This window comes from Lampetra fluviatilis, chromosome 41 (genome assembly GCF_964198595.1).
Source record: "Lampetra fluviatilis chromosome 41, kcLamFluv1.1, whole genome shotgun sequence".
Taxonomy (NCBI): Eukaryota; Metazoa; Chordata; class Hyperoartia; order Petromyzontiformes; family Petromyzontidae; genus Lampetra; species Lampetra fluviatilis.
In genome coordinates, this window is record NC_136315.1 from 7,426,471 (window position 1) to 7,450,782 (window position 24,312).

The 24,312-nt window shown below is 40.9% G+C and overlaps 1 protein-coding gene across 1 annotated transcript; it reads right to left on the minus strand.

Annotated features, from left to right (window-relative positions):
- Positions 1-290: 290 nt before the first annotated feature.
- On the minus strand, positions 291-22,772 carry HELLS (helicase, lymphoid specific). Its single transcript, XM_078875461.1, has 23 exons — positions 22,443-22,772; positions 21,157-21,260; positions 20,560-20,672; positions 18,880-19,002; positions 18,132-18,188; positions 17,960-18,002; positions 17,642-17,709; positions 17,350-17,385; positions 15,759-15,977; positions 14,690-14,872; positions 14,380-14,523; positions 13,717-13,913; positions 13,174-13,270; positions 12,529-12,687; positions 9,803-9,954; positions 8,918-9,050; positions 8,246-8,329; positions 7,597-7,716; positions 6,833-6,949; positions 5,884-6,043; positions 4,486-4,582; positions 3,866-3,930; positions 291-2,946 (listed from the first exon to the last, which is right to left on the minus strand). Exons 1-23 carry the CDS (start codon positions 22,448-22,450, stop codon positions 2,837-2,839), a joined length of 2,589 nt encoding a protein of 862 aa, XP_078731587.1. The 5' UTR covers positions 22,451-22,772; the 3' UTR covers positions 291-2,836.
- Positions 22,773-24,312: the final 1,540 nt, after the last annotated feature.

Sequence of the window (24,312 nt, forward strand, 5' to 3'; positions counted from 1 at the left end):
TACAGACAAATTGACCAACACGTCACTTGTTTTTCCTTTCAAGACAGTGTTAACAAACGTGTTGAAGTTTATGCTATTTTAACTATGGAACAGAATTCACGTGAAATTAATTTGTATAATGCACAGCTTGCATCACTGCATGTAGAGAACTAGGACGAATATGTGGATAATGCATCTCATTACCTAAACACAATACACACGGACATAAAAACAAAGATGATCTGTTCGAACAAAGCTTTATTTTCCAAAACTATCTTCCACAAGTAAGACAACAGAACACCATAAGCAATAATAAAAGAAAATGAAGCAACACATTTTTTTACGGTACACGGTTTGCTTCAAGGTGCTAATCACTCCTGAATGCCAAGCACAGCATTTTAGCAGTTTCCAAATGACACTCCGCCATTAACATACGTAGTCTTCAAGCCTAACATAGTTGTGAACGTTTACAAATATATAGTTCACGTCATGGTCATGCAAAAGTTTAGTGCGCACAATGTCCTGACAGAACAGCTACGAGCAACACATTTACACTTTGCCAAGAAAATGTATGCTCGTGGTAGGGCCATCAAGTTCAAGTTAGGTATGACAAAGTATCACAAACATATCGAGACAAAGCATTCTTGGACAAATGTAGTTTTAACACTATACACTACTACAATATATACTTACATTTTTATTGCAAAAAAAATGAATTTATACTTTCCTGAAGAAAATGAATGAGCAACACTTTATATAGAATTCTATTGATAAATTTTTTACAGCATTTTGCCGAGCTAAACAAACCTGGTTTCCATCTTATGAGGCATTAAATTATTAGCCTCTGTATTTCATGTCATTTAGAATGCTAAAAGCCATGCAACTGGTCCATATAATAAGGAAATGAAGGAGCTTTCTTCGTTCTATTTTGACCAGTAGAGTACACCTGACTAAATGTAGGCTGCTTCCATCAAAGGTAAACAGTTCCCTATGTAGTGAGCCTAGCAATCCATGCATTACATTTACCTCCAATAAGTAACCCCATATTTTGCGTATGATGCAGTCATTTCACACACACGGTAGAATACATCGCAAAGAGAGCGCATGCAATTGCAAGGGACTGCGTGAGCAAGGACCACAAAAAACAATACTGCATACTTTTCTAGTTATGCCAGAGTGCGTGTTTAAAAAAGTTGCTCTTGCAAATAACAATATTTGGATTACTAAGAAAAATAAGCCAATGCATTTCACCTAAGCCGATGGGTTGTTAAAAACACTCCATATGCATTAAGAACCCCCCCCCCCCTACCAAGCCACACCATCCATGCCTGTTACCAACTAGTTTTAGTGCGCGTCTACTCTGGAAGCAAAAAGAATTATTTCCCAGAGATGAGACCTTTTTCCAAGGTGGCCGGGTGGCCCAGAGGTCAGAGAACTAAGCTGGCATCACCAATGTCCTGGGTTCAAATGCACGGTTGACCCACCAGGCTGGTCACAACCCAAGAAATATGCATCCATTACTTCTTTAATGAATTTGGCTGAAGACCAGCCCTGAGAACTAAAGAAATGTATGTTTGTCGACCATAACATTTTTTGTAGCAAGGTGTGATAAGTGTGCCCTCTAGTGTGTAAGGATTGCTTTCAGGGTGTTCAAGCATATCTAGGAATTATCTTTCTGCAGGCCGTACTCCTATTGCTCTGCTAGGGTATACAAGTGTTAATTCTTCTCATAGCATTGTGCCTCAAAGCACATTTGGAAGAAATTTGGTAAACTATAATCTCTTTTTCATGCATTCAGCAAAATGCTGCCCGCAACCACAGATAAGCATATCTACAGAATTATGAAGCCTCAATTCAAAAAGCTCTTTAAACATGGACAACATATAGCTCTAAGAGATGCGGAGTCACAATTTATCACTCTGCAAGCACAAGCCAAGTGGACATGTTTTCAAGCCACTTGAAAGAAAATATACTGCCAAGAAAGTCACATGAAAAAAAAACAGTACGTATGCAACCTATGTATTCGGAGGGTGTTTATCAGATCCTAAATCCCTGCCATTTCGTTTAACACAACAAATGTAAATGATCAATGCGTTTACCATCAGGGTAAATGGTGGTGCATCATGGACAAAACATGTGGCAACAGTAATAAAGTTATCAAGAAAACTGTTTCACTTGCAGCAACAGGCCTGATCCCAGGTGTGCTATTGATAGTTGTATGCATATTAGCTCAACGGTAATCATGTTTGATAACACTATTGTCAGGACTCGGACTTGATAGAGAACCCTTTAATATTTTCAAGTTTTGAGAAGTGTGCAAATAGGACTGTAAATCACATTTCGAATACAAAACTTGAGAACACCTGCACAATACTGTTTCAGCCAAAAATGCCCACCACCCTACACAACCTATAACGTGCACATGCATGCATATGGTAACAATCAATATGTAAATGTCATGGCGCCAAGGAGCTTGCAATGTCAGGCGCACCCTGTTATGGGAGCTTACAAGGTCTGCCTCTGGCGTTTCAGTCTCAGGTAACACGTGCAGGTGGATTGATAATTGAAATATGCAACAGCAGTACTGGGATTCCACCAGAACAGTCTTCTGATAAGCCGCATCTACTTGATATGCCACCTGTCCGATGAAGTCACTGCCATTACAATTCAGTTACTCCATCTGGACGTGTCACCTGACTTTGGTAAATCAGAGGCAATAAAGTTAGTAGCCTTTTTTAACTTCAGTCATATGCAAATGCATTTTCACATAGCAAATATAAAATCAAGAGTTGAATAGTGCACCACACCTCAAAAACCAAATGTTTCCAGTTTTCGCATATAGTACATTCACAAAACTTCAAAGACCCGATATCCTGAGTTCCATGTCACATCTGTTTCTTGTATTTACAACTTTGAACACACCCATCGCCTGCTTGCTCGTGTCCTCCTCTTCACTTTTGCCTGCAACTTGTTTGGGTGGGTGGTTGGATGGATAGCGGACAGAAACAAGAACAAAAATCATGATCATACTAAGCACAGTATTACTTCGCTAAAACAAACCACTTGCGCACCTGGAAGAAAGTTCACTTGAACAGGTTTGATGACAACTTGAACTGGCACTTTGAAAAAATGAGACATCATTGTGTAGCCTCGTATGTCTAAATTAAATTTTTTTCAGGTCTCCTAGTCAAAGGCGAAATGAAAACATTACATACACGTGCATAGTATTCACTTTCCCGTGAATAAAACAAATGAGTATTGGATATTTGGTAGTATGTATGATCGCCATATGTGTGTTTGCTAACGCAGCGCAATCGGAGAGTTGTAGGTACAAATCACTACAAGTAAATACGTTCCTCGTTATGAACGGGGTACTGTTATAAGCATGGTTTGAAATCACGAGGAAACACTGTATTACTCAGAAACACTAAAGTCTGGTGTAAACGTTGACAGGGATGAAATCTTAATGTCAGGTTAGAGAGCTAATGCATATCAGACAGCTCTCATGTAAGAGATGAAAAATTACATTTTGCTAAATAACATACAACCATGGTTTCTTTAATAACACATGCATTTATTCGTTTATTATCACTGGGTGTCAGATATACTACTTGGGTTTTAGTAATCACGATGACAACACAGAGAGAAGAGCTGACTGCACCCCAGGCCAACTTTTGTTCCCCCAGCCTCTGCTTCCCAGATCCATCTGTGCTACTCTCCTCTCCTGTGTGATGGTCAACAAAGAACTGGTTACCCCCACAAGCATCCCCACCCAATTTACATGGTTAAGAGTGTACTGCAACCAATGACCTGGACTCTTTAGTAACTCAACACCATGGGAGTGTCTCCATATATGAGTGCATGCGTGATGTGAGAACTCTCTTACCAAGGTCGCTGCGGTCCAATAGAAGATCCAGATTCTTGTCACTAATCACAGACCCCTCCACCACTCTGCAGGGGAAACACAGATGCATTCTTAATCAGGCAGCTCTCCTGTGTAATGTGACAAGTGCGTCAAGCATCAAGCACCATGATCGTCATCAGCCAATGTCTATACACTGCTGGATGAAGGCCTCTCCAAACCACTGGTATCCCTCATGGTCCCACCAGTCTTGTCCATCGGCTATCATCCCAATCAAGCGGTGTCCTACCCAAAACAACTTTTGAAACAGTCAATGGGTCCAATTTATGTCTGTTACCTCTAATCCATCTTCTTTTGGCCTCTGAGTTCGGCTTTATACATTCTCTTAATTTAGTTTGCCTTTATAGCCCATCACTTTCATCTCAATCTGCCTTTAACATCTCCGATAATTGTAAAGATATTCTGGCAGTTTCTGTAAATGAGAAGAACCTCATTCTCTATTGTTGAGTTGCAAACCTTATACTACGGCCAGCCACCTAACAATACCCAACACCATGCCTATGGTTTTAACACCTATGCAGGGAAATACTCAATGGTGTGTGTGTGAGCAGTGATATGCTGTGGGCATGCATTGCACCTCTCACCGTTGGTGATCTGGGCACTTGAGCAGCTCGATGAGCTCCTGTGGGTCAAGGCTGTTTTTCACCTGCGTCATGCCCTTCTGGCCACCTTTGAATTGTTCTGCAACACGTAAACCAAACACAGCATTGCAAGGCAGCAAATTAACAAACAATCATCATCGAAATATGACCCTATTACATTAAGGGCCCTGCAATGAGGTCGAATACCCCTGGCAAACATTTAGAGTCAAAGACTCATCTTCAACATCAGAATGGTGATGGCAAGTAAATCTCAAAAGTCCAGATGGCTCAAGTTGATAAACTAAATATGATTTAACTTTAGGGATTAAATAAATATCCTTACAAGTTTGGTTATTTATTCCAAGGTTAGGTTTCTACTTCCAAGTGAATGCAACAGTGACCCATACGTTGAAGTGTGTGTGGGTATCAGTGTGATGGATGTCTTGTGAACATGTGGGTATGCATATGCGGTGCGAGTCGTTGAGTGTTGACAAAGTGAATAATGTGGGTGGTGCATCTGTCAGCCACCCTTGTTGAAAAACCAAACACCTGAAGCTGTCCTGTAAAATCCTGTCAGCGAGCCGTTGCCACTTCACATGGCCTCAAAGTGCACCTAGCCTGGAACATGTGCTGTGGTTACATCACCGCCACTTGGCTGCAAATGGTGGCTATTGTTCGTATATGCGTGTGCATGCGATGGGTGGGTGCATCCAGCGAGCATGTGTAAGTGTAGATTTGAAGCTTTCATGACTGCAAGGAATCACTCGTAGGTTTTTTCGGTAGTCACGTAGGTAAAAAATAAAATGAATAAAAGTAATAATAGAAATAAAAGCAAATAATAAATCACGACGTTTCGGAGGCAACACAAGTCTCCGTCATCAGGTGGGACCGTCACAGCTAGATTTTCTGTATCAAGTGTGACGGTCCCACCTGATGACGGAGACTTGTGTTGCCTCTGAAACGTCGTGATTTATTATTTTATTTCTATTATTACTTTTATTAATTTTATTTTTTACCTACGTGACTTTACCGAAAAAACCTAAGAGTATGTGTAAGTGTGTATGTGTGTGCGTTGTGTGGAGGACTGGCATAGTGACCCGGGTTCAATTTATGTCCATGGCTAATAACAGGCACGAGTGATTTTTGATCCGATCCTGGGGCTTCAGAGGTTGACTCAGCCTTAATGCATACCTGATACAGTGTATAAACTTCAGTACTGGGGAGACAAACAAACACAGTTGGGTATAGCACTAGCTCCACCACCCATGCATGCATTGTGCAGGCCTTAATAGGTGGCTGGTTAACAGCACTTGCCCTAACAGCCTATGTAGGTTATTGAAGGAATTTTCCTCTTTGCGTGTGCGGGAGTGCGATGGGTGGCAGTTTAGTGTGTGTGCATACTGTTGTGGATGACTAGCTTCTCGAGCCGCCGCTTCTCGCCGGCACGCTCCACGATGCGCTGGTCCACCGTGTTGGCTGTCACCATGCGGTACACGACCACAGGTCGCGTCTGTCCGATGCGGTGGCAGCGATCTTGTGCTTGCAAGTCCACCTGTGGGTTCTGCAAGCATAGACCACATACTCTTTGCAAAGACCACAGACGCGCACACAGCTCTCCGACGTGCTTTCACGTTGTGCCACACGCTCTTCGGTGCGATGTCTGACGTTTCACCCTATGTGCTGGAAGCTTCGCTAAGAAGCATCTTCTTATACAGTATAACTGCGAAAACCTACGTAGCAAAGCATTGATTTTTCCCAACACAGTTGTGCATTACTGAGTCACAAGTCAACCGCATCTCGTGGCATTAATGATGTAAATGAGAGTCGAGGAAGACCAATTTGATTGAAAGGCCTGGGCACACTAGGCTTACCGCAAACCCTGCAGAGATTTGAGCAGCTAAATTTAGTTTGGATGGCTTGTAAAATGAAATATACGTTTAAAACAATGTTGAAATTCTTAAACACTGCTTTTTTCACTTTTCTAATCAAACATGTGATTGTGCATTAAAAATACCTTTAACAGTATTTCTGATTGGCTTGACTACCCACGTTATGCAAATTAGCCATCCACCGTGCTGCTGAGTACAACAACAAAACTTTCAAAATAATTTCAAACAATTTTGCATGCTGCAGACCTATGGGAAAATCAATTTAGCAATATTGGGAACTGCTGTGGTGTAATGGTTAGCACATTGGACTTACGATCCTAGTGGCAATATTGTGACCCTTGATAAATGTATAAATTGAGTAACATGGACAATGTAGGCAACGTTATTGCGGGAAAGTTGCACTGTTTTAAATTTAGTGCAAGGTAGCGGCAGGCAAGCCTGGGCTGATCTGTGCCACTTACCCAGTCGCTGTCGTAAATGATGACCGTGTCGGCTGCTGTCAGGTTGATACCCAGGCCACCAGCCCTCGTGCTCAGCAGGAAGATAAAAACATCTGGGTCTGTGTTGAACTTGTGCATCTGTTCGCATGCACAAAATCCCCACAGGTTAGTAACCATGACCCATTAAGACATATACAACATCCAATTACATCATGAATTCAGCTGTGCTAAATAAGGAAAGTACCGATTGAAATAAATTTGAAAAAACAGTGACAATTTTTCAGACTATTCCCGATATGAATATTATTCCCGAGTTCTGAACAATGCTCAGCATATTCTTGGTTCTTTCGGTAAAGTCACGTAGAAGGAAAATAATAAAATAATACAGGTAGGAACAACAGGTTCCACACTGTCCACCAGGGATTATTTGTCTGTCTGTCGTGCATATTTGTCTGCCGTGCACGAATGCGCTGTCCAAACAAGTTCCTACCTGCCCACTCCGAAGGAACGTGTTAAAAATAAAACAATAAAATTCTCACGACGTTTCAATTGCAACACAAGCACTCATCATCAGGTGTGATGATGGTTGCTTTGTATTATTTTATTATTTCCCTTCTACGTGACTTTACCGAAAGAACCAAGAATATGAATCCCTGCAGTCACGAAAGCTTTAAATCGAAAAATGCTCAGCATCTTATATTCTTAAGAGCCTGCAAAAAGAGCAATGATTTATGTTTTTTTCTGGAAACATGTTCAGCACAATGGACCATACAACAAATGCTTACATTTTCCTCGCGCTCAGAGTATTTCATGCTCCCATCAAGCCGGCTGAATTGGAATTTGCGAAGGTAGCAGTAATCCATGAGGATGTCCAGCATGAGGACCATCTGGGAGAAGATGAGCACCTGCAAAACACAAGGGTAAAGCATGCCACGATGAAAGGACCCAGCTGATCAACAGGATTTTGTGCTGGGAAACGCAAAAGTTTTGGTCTAGGTGGACACCCTCGGATACAAAGTGGTCAAGGACTAAGTAAATCCTGTGAGTAAATTCAACTTTCGTTGGTAAGCTGGCAATGTTTGTCATAATGGTAAATGAATCGAGTAAAACTTCACTATTTGTGCATTGGAACGACAAAAATAACCAACTCTCGTGTAAGAGGTGAATTGGTGGCTGGAAAACTATACCAATGTACCTTAACATTATATAGCTACACAAACATGTAAATTATCTTTTAGTAAGTCTGGGTTACTCCAAGAAATCTGCATATTTTTCACAGTGGAGTGAGAATCAAAGCAGTGACTTGAAGTCCATGTACAGATACTGTCGGTGTAGGGTGACCATGAGGTGCACCACCAGGGCTTGGCTAAACGTGTGCCATGTCTGCAGAATGGGAGGCTGAGCAGCCTAAATATTTGGCCAATGGACAAGCACCTTGTGCCCGCGTTGCCTGAGCGCTGGCAAAATCCGGTCGAGCAGCAGCAACTTTCCTGAGCTTTTCACGAGATTCTCATCCACCTGTGGTAACCGGAAACACGGCAGCAAGAGTTCAACATCGCTCACTAGACACACAGTAAAGCCAGTGACACACACATGGGCACTCTGCTGCCGTTTTAACAAACAGTAGGAACCCCGTATAATAAGTCAAGTGCAGACAGAATCAATGAAAGCACGGTAATGCGTAGAATTGTGGTTTCTTACAGTCAAAATGCAGGAGTTTTGGTTGTTTTTTGGACTATTTTTTTTATCCTGTAATCTTGCTGTCACGAGAAAATTATATGCAATCAGCATAGAAACTATGGTCATTCAATGAGTGCCATTTGTCAAAATAATGATAAGAATCTTGTTCTTACCCAAAAAAACCTTGATCTCTGATTTTACAGCATGGTCTCTACTCAGTGTTGCCACTTTCCTGAGTAATTTTTCCAATTTTACCTATGACAATCTAATTATAACTGGTCAAAGCAGCAGTTGCGTAATAAAATACAAAGGGGCTCAAACACTAGGCTCTTTAGCAAAGAGGCTACATATGTGGTCTTTAATGCAGTAACAAGTCAAATCTGACCTGTTGAGCAGCTAAATCGGGAACATTGACCACGGCCTTACCTTGAACTCTTGATCTGCGGTGAGGGGATACTCGATGAGATACGGGTGGTTGCAGCATTTCCGCAGCATCATCAAAATGTTAGAAAGCTGCATGTTCAACTCTGACTTCTGTGGTGCCCAGTCGACTTTGATCCTGCAAGAAGCAATACCGATTTGTAGTGACATACAAGTGCACATTCGACATCTCACTCAGGGTGACCCGAGAAATTAGACTAAAATTGTAATAAAAAAAAATCCCAAGGAAACCTTCAATGGGTCGAGAATTTATAAGGACAATCCTTCAATGGGAGGTTTGGCCAATTCCATTATAGGAGTGCTTTACTGTAGGACAAATCCAATGCATAACAAAAAAGTTACACTCTAAAGTCTAGAATATTTGTCTATCACCATTTCCTGGTGATCTCACCTAAACGGGATTGAGTCAGACCTGTGCGATCCAATAACCCTTGCTTCCAAATCAGTAGATGAATATCATGCGTAACATGCGTGTTACATGCCTGGTACAATGGTTACTGGTAGCAAGTCTCAATTTGCTGGTTCCATGCCTATTACCAAGATATTATTTCAAATTCCTATGAGTCAAGACATCTGTACAACAGGACACACGGTCGCTGCATTTGCATAAAAAATATTGGGATCTGCTATGATTTTCACTTCGGAAGTGGGTTATAGACTGCTTAACAATAAATAGGCCACTTATCTGGTTTAATGAGTGTATAATACACTGTCGCATGGCTAAGCATACATTATGTATCTCACCGTGACGTGTTTAAGAGGAGAACACATGATTGCCCCAATGTTCACAAGCCTCAAACGGATGCACCACCTTATTATTAACGTGTAACATGTTATTTGGCCGCCACAAAGGCATTTTTTTACGCTCACTTGTATTGTTCTTCCTCCTGTGCCTGCCTCGCGATCAGCTCCTCCAAATTATCGATGCTGTTGACACTGTCATTCAACTCGGCGTAGTTGATCTCTTTGCGTATGCGCCGCTTGGGCCGTCCACTTGGGGTCTTCTGCTCAGGCAGGACTTCCTGCAAAAACGGGTGTGATTGCCAGGTGGAGGGGGGGGGGCAGAGGGTGCAAGGATGGATGGGTTTAACCAGTTTAACAAAGAGAAAAACTAATTTGAGAATTGCTGAAAATATCAGGAAATTGATAGGAAATACTTCGGACTGAAACAGCAAGACCAGCACAAGATCAAGAGAACATTGTCAGTCCAGTAAGATCAGCATTGAGCTTACAATAAAAATGACATCTCCACACTTTCAGGCGTCTCTTGCTGTATGCGGTAGATGCGTTCCAAAAAAAGGGGCGCACAAAGAAAAAACGCGGAGCATCGACCACTGTCACTCAACCCACAATGCACTGAACGGACAGTACACACAATATTCCACATCCAACCGCAAAGCTGCACGAGTGAATTCAAACCGCATAGTGAAACCTTGGATTGCGAGCATAATTCGTTCCGGAAACGTGCTCCTAATCCAAAGCACTCGTATATCAAAGCGAATTTCCCCATAAGAAATAATGGAAACTCAGATGATTCGTTCCAAAACCCAAAAAATATTCATAAAAAATTATTAATACAAAATACTGTACCTTTTTATATTTTTATTTAAATTTAATATAAAGTAATCAAATGTATTAATTAAATTTAATCGTGGCTGGCGTGAGGGAGACGAAAGGAGAGGGTTATTGTGTAGGACTACTTTCACTTGCAGTACAGTTACTAAAGAACAGTCACTACACACGGACACAAAATAAAAAAAATGCTTCACGAACACTCGTGGTCACAACACTATAGTAAACAGTATACGCTCGCAGGATGTTGACAATACGTGCGAGTCACGCTGACTGAGACCGAGCATGGGAGATGATTACCCACAATCCCGCAGCGAGAGAGAGAGAAGAACCATTGGCTCAGTTGTAATCACGTGACGCTCGGCAGACAAAGCGTATACTGTACGTACTGCTCGTATTGCAAGACATCGCTCGTTTATAAAATTATTATTTATTTAAAAAATTTGCTCGTCTTGCGATACACTCGAAGACCAAGTTACTCGCAATCCAAGGTTTCACTGTATAGTGAATGTTTGGTGGAAACACGTTTTACCGCATGGACTAAAACCCGCATGAAGCGAGGCAAACGTGTATTGAAACAAAGCAAGTTGTGAGCATCATAACCAGCGCAATACTCAACCCAGGATTTTTCAAACTCCAGTCTTCGCAACTGACCACGATCCACCATAACCAATATTTTCGGGAAATTACAATGTTGCGTTTACACACGACACATGCCTGATGATTGCAATATATCACAATATTTATTTATACTGGAGGAGTCCAATGAGCTAGAGCTTTTTTTCACAGATGTCCAATGCAGTGCAGGGAATGCTCCTACATTTTAATCAGTGCTCTTTCCTTCCTGAGATACAGAATTAAACGAACACAAGATCCCCATCTTAATATGAATAATTGTTTTCTATATCACAGGGAATGTGTTTAGCAATATGAACAGGCATGTGCAGTGTATAATGATCCAATCTGAATTTCTATTTAACCTTTTATTTCCAGTTTACGGAACTGGTTCCAATAAGCTTTTTTGAACTCACTAGTTGTGGTTCTCTTAGAGTAATGTTAATTATATTTGTGCAGACTCAAATGTTTACAGTAGAGAGCAATGTATGATAAACGATAATAAGAAACTTAATATGAATGCACAATACAATGTTGCTTTCAATGTTCGTTTATCTTAACAGATTGTTACCTGATTTAAAAGCTATTTCTAGGAACCAGTGTACATGCACCGACACACATGAATAAAATACCTTACAATTCTAATATTTAAAAAAAATATGTTATTTGCCACGTCAACAATGTTTTTATGCCGAATGAGATTTTCTCCCTCTTAGCGGGCAAAAAACCTAAAACTCAAGGGTGTATGCCGAACGCTGAAAAGCCTCAACACATTATGATCATTCAGGCATCGCTAATCCGTCAACGGGAGATGTTTGGTTTAAAACTTTGAGTCAACTTAAGTGAGGACGGTGCTGTAATAAAAAGACAAACACATTTAGAGCTACCTCCTTTTATGGCCTAACATAGGTAAGAGTGCCACGATTAAATTAGGCATTTTATGAACCACCCACACACCCAATGCTCAACGATTTGCCATGATTCGAAGCCATAATCAAAATTCAACAACCATTTTTTTGTACCGTTGTTCTGTTATCTCAGATTGAGCCTTATTATTTCATCTAGCTGAAAAGTAATACTTTTGTATAATTTGCATACATTACATGTATTCTCCACACACCCAATTAAATTATGTTACTATAAGCTTAAAAATGGACTTGAATACACCAATGATCTGTTACATGCCAAATATGGGCAGATATTCATAACTGTTAATATTCTTTTGTGCTTGAGAGTTGGAGCTACGGCCAGGATTGGGAGTTAGTGTTACGGAAATCTTTCATAGCTGTCATTCAGACTAGGATTACAACGAATATCTTTGTTCGGGGTATTTGGTTAAGTCCTTTCCTGTAACACAGGCATCACTGCAGTCCATTAGTCTTCCAAAGTAATTCATGAAGGTGTCTCACCTTGGGGTTGAGAACGCTCCTGATGGTTTTGTTCACTGTGGCCTTGTAGAGGCGATCCTGTACTGCGGTGAGTGGTGCATACACAAGGACCTCTCGCTTGGGTGGCACCTCAATGGTGACATCTGCTTTGAGGCGTCGCAGCAGGAACGGCGTCAGGATCTGCATGATAGGTGGGTGGCAGGAATGGTCAACACATGGCAGGTTGCAGCGCGCCCACCACCAGACTCCAAAATCATTTTAAGCCCAATTATTTTGCTCCCACTTATCAAAAATGCATCAAAATATACGTTTGTCTTGTTCAAAGATATTACAATTACAGGGAATGTATTTTCACGATTTACTGAACATTAATTTCACAAGAGAGATGGCATTTTTCAATTGCTTGTGAAAATGACCATTTGACCATGGTGTTTATGCATGTGCTAATACAGAGTTTTGTAAGGGGCTGAATGGGTATCATGTGTATGTTTGTTCGTGAGCAGGGTAGGTTTTTTTAAAGTTTGTTTAACCATGTTAGAACTCAAAAGATGTCGATAGCCTCATTTGCAAGAGTTACTTGGGGTCACCAAATTGCCAAAACAAATACAAGTACAGCAATGAAGCCAATAGAAATGACAGCAAAAACAACTGCCCCATGGTGTGCACCTGGTGCAGCATGTGAAGAACGTGCTCCTGTTGTTCCTTTGCCACAATCTCCTCCACGCTACCACAGAGGTTTGATACATCGAACCATGTCTCGAAGCTGGACAAACAAACAAGATGTGGGCGGACACAAAATGCCTCGGGTTAACTCACAAATATGGTTTTCTTCCCTACACACACACACACTGGAGCAAGCAGGCTATACCTGCAAACACTGTACATTTATTAAAACCACAAAAGGTGCACAATCCACTTGACCACTATACAGTCCAAAGCAACGTTGATTTAATTTTGTATTGCACCATTCAGTAATTGCCCTGAAACAATGGAATACAATCTAAAACTGAATGTCATTCATTTACTTAGTGCATATAGTTTGGGGGGATTGCAGGGCGGGTGAATGAAAGAGGGACTGTAAATAAAATAAAGGTAAGGATAACGATTGACTATAGCAGTGTTTAACTGCATCAGTATTTACACTCCAGTGCCTGCGATGTTTGGTCAAGGCGACCCTATCGCTTCACCAAAGTGCCCGTATTTTCCCACCTTTTAAGGTCATCGAAGACTTCGGGCAGCAAAAAGTTCAGCAAGGACCAAAGCTCCGCCAGGTTGTTCTGTAGCGGCGTGCCTGTGAGAAGAAGCTTGTTTTCGCTACGGTAGCGCTTGAGTTCTCGGATCAGCCGGCAGTTTAGGTTCTTGATCCGGTGGCCTTCATCGAGCATGAGATATTTCCAGTAAAATGTCTGTGGGAACATGGCACTGGTGAATACTGGGAGAGCGGTTCCGAGTTTCCGGCACTAATCATTACAATGAGCTAAAACTTACCAAATTGAGTGAAAATAAAACGATATGGTGTTTTTTTTGGGCAGTTGTGTGTTTGGTTTGAAACCATGATGTCGCAAGAATTGAGAACATGGATAATCATGAGTTGCTGCCTGAATTTTAACCCAGAATCTAAGTACAAGATAAGCACTCCAACCCCTAAGACAGCGACCCTTCCTCACTTTTTTCCATTAAAATGGCAACTACAGACTAAAAAACTAAAGATTTGATCTACTTTCTCAAGTCATCCAACAATGGACAACTCTGCAACTATTCAGAATGTGGTCACAACCACATAATGGCCTGCTGACATAACAGCCCAATTAAAAGTACACATTGAATGATGTGCTACATCACCAGGAGGGGGGGGGGGGCAAAGATGGGTACCTGCAGATACTTGGCGTCAATCATGGCGATTTCGTACGAGGTGACAATGACAGGGCAGATATCCAGTTCTCCCTGCTTCTTGGCGATCTTGGGACGCAGCAAGCGCCGTTCGTCAGCAGAGCCATGGTATAGCATCACCGGGATCTGGAAACCAGGGCGATGTCAGTCAGCGCGTTGCTGATAGATCATATCACTTAGTAGGCAAACACAAGGGATGCAGTCATTTATGAGTCAATAAATGCAAACACGCTGGGAAATACAATAAATACATTTCACAGCAGCGTGACAATGCACAGCTGCATACTCTCACCTTGGGGGTGAAACGCTTGAACTCCGAAATCCAGTTTGGCAGCGTGGAGAGTGGTGCCACCACCAAGAAGGGGCCCATCACACTGCTCTCCACCATCAGAGCCACCGTGGCAATGCACTGCACTGTTTTGCCAAGCCCCATCTCGTCCGCCAAAATCCCATTGATGCCGTTCTCCCACAGGATCTGAACAAGCCCACAAGATGAGGGTGGGAGAACAGGATGTAGTGAATGGATTGTTCAACCAATTGAATAGTGTTGAAATTAATGTCAGCCCAGGAGAGACAAGGTGCAATCGTAAAATAGTAATAGAGCCATGTAGAAATAATGAGTGGTCATGCAATGTAATTCAATCTGCACAGATATACAGGCAAAACAGCTGACGTTGAGGAGTGTGTTTCGAAGAAGCGGCTACTATTGTTTATGTTTAAATACCATAAATACAAAAACAAGTACACTTTAATCAGATGGATATTTTACTCCTATACTAAAGGCATGAATTAAAAAATTAGCCATGATGTAATGTCTGGGTTGGAGTCACAAAATAAATCTGCACATTGAAACATACACATTCACATACAAATGAACTTATTATGTGCAGCAAAACTCTTATCTATTTAAGTCATTCCAAAAAATATTGATATTAGCTCATGGAATTTAAAGTGTTATAGTTTTTGGCTCATGTTATTTTGTTTATGTAATAGTTACGTAGAATTGTGCCCAATTCTCTTAATAAAATGTTCAGTAGAATAGTGGGAGTTATCATCCACCCCTCCACCTTCTCTCAGCCAAATGTTCAGGTCTGGGGGGCCTGACCTATGATGAAAACAGGGAAACTATTTCTGCCATAGGACACCCATTTTTTTAGTTGTGTTCTATAGATCCTATTATGAATACATTCTGAGCAGTGTGTTAGTTGAGTGTTCAAGCATGCATTAAAACACGTATTTTAAATCAGTTACATATAACTTGTGTTATGACCAACTTGGCATTTGTTCAGATTACTCTCTCCCTAGTTGTGGACACACACAGCTCATGTCGGCAACAGTGTGGACTGCGCCTCTCCACGTACCCTCAGCCACTCCATGCCCTCCACCTGGTAGCTCCTCATGATGCCGCCAGTGAAGAGGCGTGGCTGGTGGAAGGGCACCTTCTGCCCATTGATCATGCGGTTGGGGTGCCACATTTGTGCAGCGTTCTGTCGCACAACCTGGCCAAGGCGCTCTCGAATCGCACCGTTGGACTCCACGTCACTCTTAGGCAAGGAAGCTTCACCAAGGGTCGCATCGTTCTGTGGGGACATGACAATGGTTAACAGCAAAATGTAATAAACGGGGAATAATGTAACAAAATCATAAAAGGATAATGGTCTTGTTTCACAATGTAACATTTTTACAAAATATTCATCCATAAAATGGTGTTCCTTCCAGACATACAATTCCCTGCATTTGCTACAACATTAGAGGCGGTAATCTCTGTATAGTAAGGTTGGGCGAGCACTGCAATGTAAATTGGACAAATTTATCCGTGACGATGTAACAAAAAAACATGAAACTTGCAACTCTGCCATATCGGCAATGTCTCTCAAAGGACCAAGTATATATAACGAAGATATCTGAAATATTGTTCTTGGATTTGCTATAATTTTTTAACAACTAGATTTTTTAAAAGCAAGCACCAAAGATGAAAATTGGCTGTCATGTAGATCTTAATGAGGTATTTGGCCCTTTCATAGTTTTAATGTTCATATATGTATAAAATGAAAATACTCATATTTTCTTAATTCTTTCAACTTGCATAGCTAAAAAGAGCAATCACCAATGTTGATGATAATTTGGATATAGACTTTAAATTGCTGGTATGCCTGTTCTAAGTTTTGGTTTTCTAAAATGTAAAATAAAAAAATATACACATTACACTATTCCCCATTTGGTAACATTGCATATAAATATATAATAGGCTTCTGTTTTATATATGCACCGTATTTTTCAAGTTACATACACAAATTTGGTAGGCGTGCAACTGTTGGCCCAGTAAGTCACAATAAAGCATCAGGGAGCCCGGTGATTGAATGAAAGAATGTATATTGAACTTCTTTCGCACCGTACGTAGCCAACCGTGCTAATCGGGAAGTGCAGGAATGAGTGATTGAGGGATGGATGAGAGAAATGTCACCTAAAAAAGGTATACAATATATTTAACAATTCTGCTTATATGTACTGTGAATTCAATTATTATATGCTAGGGTGCTTATGTATATTGAAAATCAAACATTTTACTGCTGTTCACCAGACTAAAGCCTGTGCAAATGAGTAAATGACGGAAGAATGAGAGGACTGAATAATAGAATGAGGAATAAGTGAGAGGCATGAGAGAATGAAAATTGAATGAATACATGGGAATGTGTAAATGAGGGATAAGAATGAAGGAATTAAAGTATTGCGTGAATTAGTTAAATGATTGAATGCGGTAAATATTAGCGGCATGAGTGAATGAGGAAAGAGGCAATTGACCTAAAAAATTATGGTTATTGGGAAATTCAACACCTGTACACGAAAGTGCTTATGTATCGAATAAGTGACTTTTCATTAATCTTGCAGTATAGTTCCCACCATGCTTAATCTAGAGGCTTGATGCAAACAAATTTAGACCTTTATCAATACCTCAACTTTTCTCTTCTTGCTGAACGTCTCGATATCCTGCCGACATAATTAACACAGCACTCGTATTAGGATCAAGCAAAGAAATGTTCTGCATCATGAAAACAATTCAGAATGTTAAAATTCCACCAACACAGCTATTAAACGAACCAAATATAAATGCAAATGTGATGCAATCCACGAAGCGTAAAATAGCGTTTACTTTAAAAGGCAGTGTTTCCTGGGTGCGCATGCATAAAAAGGTTACAAAGATGCAATTGTGCTCAGGTAAAGGTCTGAAGGGTCTAGTCCTCACCTCCTTGCTGATGAAGTCAGATATTCCACAAACTTTGTCCTTTAACCTTTTCTTAGATTTTTGGGGAGCTGAAAGTTTAAAGCAACGATAAAACAAGGAACGCAATATTATATTCTCCAGAAAGTGTATAGTTGATCTCTTAAATAACTCACGCCATTATTGTTTCAGGCTTCTAAAAATAAGTACTAGTAGTACCATTATTGCTAGTTAGTATGTGCTACACTATTGCATTACACATACATAAGCCATCAGTTACTGTGGATATGTGATAAAAGAGTGGAGTGATGATGCATACAGAAATTACTCTTGGCAACTCACATGCAGTTGGGGCAGATTCACGTTTCTCCTTTCCTCGAGCCTGCTGATGAATTAGCACATTAAGTTAGCACATGTCAGTCAAATTGCCATCATTTTCTAAGTAATATTAATTAGGTGTATGAAGCCAGTTGTGGCATTATAATGTTGCTGTATTGTACTGTGCATGTCCTACCTCCAATTTCCTTTTCTTTGCCAATTTGAGCTCCGACTTTTCCTTCATCTTCTGGGCCTGAAAAATATAACAATTTTTTTGCAAAAGCTTAGACATTGATTATACAAGGGCCAATCACTTGGCATATATTGAATTATAATTCGAGCTATCCCAAATGGTTTATTTTTCACCTCATTTTCTCTTCTTGTTTGTATTGTATTTGTCATAATTATTTTGTGACATGAGATACAATATTTTTCATACAAAAGTATCCAGTATTGCATGCGTTATTTGTTGCATGTATTTGCATACACATTTCCTTTACCTATGGTTTCTATTCTACTGACAGTTGAGTGTGGGGCACGAACAGCCACAGCTTTAATAGCCCTCAATACTCTTAGTAGCCACAAGCGTGTAAACTTTCAAGCAAGGATAAGTAAACAGCATGTGTTATAACTGTGCTGGTAAAGCGATAAGGTTTAACTATTTACAACTGGGTTTGTTTCACTTCCTTTCATCAGAAAGTCAACATGTGGAAGAAATACAAAGGGTGCCAGTAAATCAATCGTTGTTTTTACACCAAGAGAGTAAAGATATGTTGATTTAGAAAAAAGAGGGTGGAAGTAGCAGTGTATGTTAGTGAGAACAATGTACCGTATTCAACGAGAACTTTGTTTAAAATGGCGCATGGCAATGTTTTTCCCAAATACATTAGAATTTTTGCAAGTGAAGGGTAAATGTTTTAAACGACTCAGATCCCTAGCCTGACCTCTGCTTGCTGGGCCTCCATGCGAGTCAGGAGAAAGTTGGAGTAGATGTTGCTCTTTTCAAGAAGATGCTGCAGCCGACGGAAGCCCATCTCGTGCGAGCGCTTCTTCCATTCCTCGTGTTGCTACAAAACACACAAAAAACAGAACCATTCACACACTGGATCTTGTTGCGACAGCCATATTGAATGCAGAGTATTGAATGTAGAGTATTGAAAGGGTGTTTGCCAACATACAATTACTTGCAAATATGTACCCTGTAAAATGATTTTTAAAAAGTTTGCTTTTTCCACGCTAATATCAATTTCGTACGGATATCGGTGGGTATTATTCATGTTTTAGCAGCCCAGCAGTGGTTGTTTAATAGGCCTGACTGCAGATGAGATTGCAAATGTTTGAACAAATACTACTGATAACATTGGTCTCAAAGACAATAGGCCAAACATACCGGTAATTGTAATTACGTGTGGTCAAACAAGAAGACATTATGAAGAGAAAGTTCGTGTTTTTATTATTTTACTAGCGACAACTATTTCATTTTGCAACTTTTAGAGATTCACCTCTAAGTGATTTAGCAATTACATTTTTTTTGTCCGAGTTGGTGAATTGCAGATAATACGCCTACAAGTTTTTGTTTGGGGCAGTGCAAAGTTATATGGTCCAGGATTTGGTGTTCATAACCACATGTACACATCAGGTCGAACATCACAATTTCTGTTGAGGTGAATTTATTGGTTTACGTATTATCTGGACGATATATTTTACTGATTAACATTCGATTTAAAGAAATTTCTAACTCTAGGCTGCTCCTAACCTGTGGGTGAAATCAATCAAACTCTGTAGTGTACTTTTGGGGACCCAAAGTTGTAAATGTTAGTTTTCAAATATTTCTAGCAAACAGGACCCTGCGGGGTGGGCTGGTAGGAATAATACTTAGTACCGGTACAGGGATATCGACCGGGTATAGAGGAGTTAAATAAAAAATTACTGTATTCTAGTGTAACGTTAATTAAAAGTGTTTGTTTTGACAAGAAACGCTGTGAGATTTAAAGACCCCCCAACACCACCCTCAACACCACCCCTCCCACCAGCCCTCACCACCCCCCACCACCCAACCCCACCACCCCCCACCACCACCTTCTTGTCTCTGTGTTAAAAAAAACGTGCTGCGTTTCAGTAAAGTAATTTTTTTTTAAAACGTGCTGCGTTTCAGTAAAGTAATTTTGAAGCGAAGTTTAAAGTTTTGCCGTGATGCGCCGGAAGCGACGGCCATCTTGTTTAATTCACAGATCGCAGGGGGAGCGGGTGGCCATCTTGTCGGACAGGGTCATGCCAAGTGTTTGCAGTAGGGGGCGATGTTGATACACGGACGGACGGACGATATAATCTATTGGTGGTCTGGTCCACTTCGTTCCTACCAGTATAAGCATACACTTGACTATATTTGTGCCAAAAAACTGGCTTGCAAGCACTTTTCGAACATCATAATATGCAAGTAAATCTATATGAAAGGTACATTATCATTGATCCTGCAGCACTTGAGCACATTATGTGCACGTGTTTCATGTAGTTTAGGATATTTCGTATCAGTCATTTTGTTCCAAGCTATTATGGTGCACTTCCACAGAACTCCGCTAAATGGCATCCGAGCTTAGATTTCCAGCTGCTGACACGTGGCTTACCTTCTTCATGAGCTTCTCCTCCTGCTCATCACCCTCTTTCTCAAGTTTCTTCTCCTCATCCAGCATGATCTGTGAGATGACGATGTCACCCACAGCAATGTTGGCTGAGTTCCCTGCTCACACACATGTTCACAAGTGAGCAGCTATGAGTGGAACATTCCCCTTTCACACGCTCCCTTAAACCTGTCGAAAAATAGAGTAATTGTTCAACTTAACTTTTACGTTTCATTAATTTATGTATTCTATAAACCTTGGTACGGCGAATGCTGAAAGAAGCAATCTCATAATCAGCCAATACAAAACACATTTATTGCCAGATTAGAATTTTTAATGCTCATAAATGAACATTAACTTAAACTATTCACTCTTCGAAATGTGTAAAAATCATTCTTTCGAGTTAGTATATTGTTTGTAAAGTTCATATGACCCCTGTAAACGAAAAAGACCACGACATGAACTACAATGCTAAAAGTACAATCTATTTAATTGAATTACAGTTAATCGAATCTGCAGGAGAATCATTGCACAAGAAGATCTGGTCAGTTGCATCGATGGACTTATTAACTTGTAATATTCCTCTGTAGACAATGGCTGTACCTTCTTCCATTTCCATTGTGACGATGTGCGTGCCTTCTGGTGGGTCCGATTCGTTGGGCTTGGGTTTGTTGGGAGAGGTGCTTCTCTGTATCACGCTTAGTTCACTGTAAGCCAAGAAGGTAAGATGATTAGCACTCCAACACACTTATTCGGACAGTATCAACATTGTAGCTCTCTGATGTGTTTTCAGGTAAAATCGCGTGTTGTTCGCCACGATGTCCAATGTTTCGCTACATATGCTGGAAAACTCTTCAGAAATGTCATATTGTGTTCCAAACAGAACGTGTGCTGGCACTACACAGCACCGCTAAGTTGGCAATACTGGACAAAACCACGTGGATTTACTCTAAACATACTTGTGGAATGATCACACGATACTGCATTCATGGCTATCGACGTTCCGTTATGAAAGGGTCGTAACAAGTTCTTAACATGACAACGCAGAGTGCCACGAAGCATTCCAATCTGAGATCATATTGGACATTAATACATATATAAGGTGGAGAGCGGTGGAGCAGTGTTTCGCACAATGCAATAACCAGGAAACATAATTTACCAGTTCTGGGACTTCTCTTCACCAAATCGCACTGACCAGCATGGGGAAGTATGGCTAATCAACCCCCATTGCCAAAATATCGTGGGGTGTCCATCCAGATGTGGATTGACACAAAGGGTGACAACTTAATACATTCAGGATGACATTAAAACTGCCATTAAAGTATTGTACACGCGCAGAAAGGCACAATTAAAGCACACGACGCACTGATTAATGCTTAATTAAATCTTCAAAAGACACGACTTACACACTTTACAAAGGAGCGAATTCCGTCCGAAGACGCCAACGAAGGGAGATGGAGCGATGGAATCAGCTCGTGCGAGACGAACACTCTGGGGTGGACTAATTACGTAGCGAGATCGTGAGAGATGGCCTTCATCCAGCAGTGGATTTATCGTGGCTGCTGATATAGTCCCGACAAGACTACGTTAGTCATTAACAATGACGGTAAATTGTAACAAAATATAGAAATATGCAATCGTTAACATACATTTGGTCATGGTCAATCTACTGCTGGATGTACCTCCCACCCTCACCCCAAGCAGTCAGCAATTCTCACGATCCCCGTGGCTGAACGATCCACACGGGAACTGGACACGCTACGAGCACATTTCATGGATCCATCTCTACGGTGGAGGTTCCTGTCGACGTTCCGGCAAAACAAATTACAATAATTTGTATTTATTACACAGTACTAAAAGTGGTACCCAAAAAAAGTCGGTTATCTTACCCGTTCATAGCGCGTGTAGATGAAGATTGCAGCGTGTATAAAACGGGGATGTTTTGCGAAGAAATAGACTTTTAGACGTTAATTTTAACGAATTTTTAAATTCCCGCCACGCGTTATATGCAACCGGGCCTAGGGACTTCGCCGCGACTTACAATGTTTATGCAACTTGCTACAAATCTTACCAAGGCCGCCGATTATTGCTCACTTTAAAATGTACTTGTATTAAAAACTTTAACATTAACTTTAATTTTTAAACCCCTCCCCCAATGTTTAAAAAAGAAAGAGTTTATGCGCTCGCGACGAGCAGAGCCACTGGACAAGGCGCGCGTTTCCCGCCAAACTTGGACTGTGCCAACTCAGCCCGAGCGCATGGGGGGGATTGTGGGACAGGGTGGACGCGACCATCGACAAATAAATACACTTATAAGGAATATTCAGTACGTACACTTTACATATATGAAAAAAAGGCAATGGTATGTCAATTAATGACGTTAAATAGCTTATTCGGCAATTTATTTCCCACGGCGCAACACGAAAGCGTGTAATAAAACGTGTACAAATAATGGACTATTCTATTATAACGATGCATTTAAGCCCCGCCCTCCGCCCCCACAACCATTCGGTGATGTTCGCGCAAGAAACGATCGCAATCATTTTTGCTGTCCTGATTTTACCTGCAATATACATAAATAAATGACGGCAACACGAACCTACAGCATGTATAGCGGGTTTTCAAATAATCATCCGTTCTCTAATATATTCGTTGTTCGAACCACATCTAATCTCCCCCCCGAAGTCGACCCCAATGGTTATTTCGTCTCAATTTCCGTGTTTGACGTTCCTCCACTCCGTCGTCAATTCTTGACCAGTGCTCTTTCTTGGCCAGTGCTCTTCCTCGCAAGGCTCTCGCGGGCCACTGGCGGCCCCTATTGGTGGCCTTTAGTGCGGCCCCTGGCGTGGAGCAATGTGAAAATACCGTCCATCATTATTCTTACTGCTGTCAAGCCCAAGAATAATTTTAAATGTGTGGCGGCCCTCACATTGACGATGTTTTATCGGCGAAAGTTGGTCCTTCCCCTCTGAAAATTAGTGAAGAACCCTGGTCTTGACCATTGGCCATCGTCCCCTGTTGCCATGATCTTTACTGCCCAAGCGCACTTACTTTTTGCCTGAGAGTCAAAGTAAATGGCTTTATCACGGGACCTTTTCTTGCCAGTATTACAGTTTGAAAAAAATAAGAACCCTTTCTGGCAATAAAACAGGAAGCGTTAAGATGTCCAAACACCAAATGGATACCTTTTGCAAGGAATCAAGTCTGCGTTGTCCACACATACTTGTGGCGAACATGCAAACGAACTCTGATAAATATGTGTATCGTCTTTAAAAACTGATTGACCTGCACCAGAGACAGACTTCTTCATGGCCTTGTCTCACTACAAGTGTCAGACCAGAGAACGCTAATAGACGAACAGTACTAAGAAAAATCAAGAGCTTTTTGTTCATGACTTGTATGCACATTACGTGCGATTTCATGACATTCTTTCTAGATTTGAAGCTTTCGTGACTGCAATGATTCATATTCTCAGGTTTTTTCGGTAAAGTCACGTAGGTAAAACATTAAAAGTAATGAAAGTAAAATAAAACAAAACAAAAATAAAAATAAAATTCACGACGTTTCGGAGGCAACACAAGTCTCCGTCATCAGGTGGGACCGTCACAGCCAGATTAGACATTCTTGTTAAGTTGTGGTAAATGCAGTGAAACAATGTCAAAATAAGATTGACGTTTATCACAATGTACTTATCAAAATAAATAATGCCTTTTGGCATCCTCTGGTCTTACACCGTTTTGAGACAAGGCTCAAAAGAAA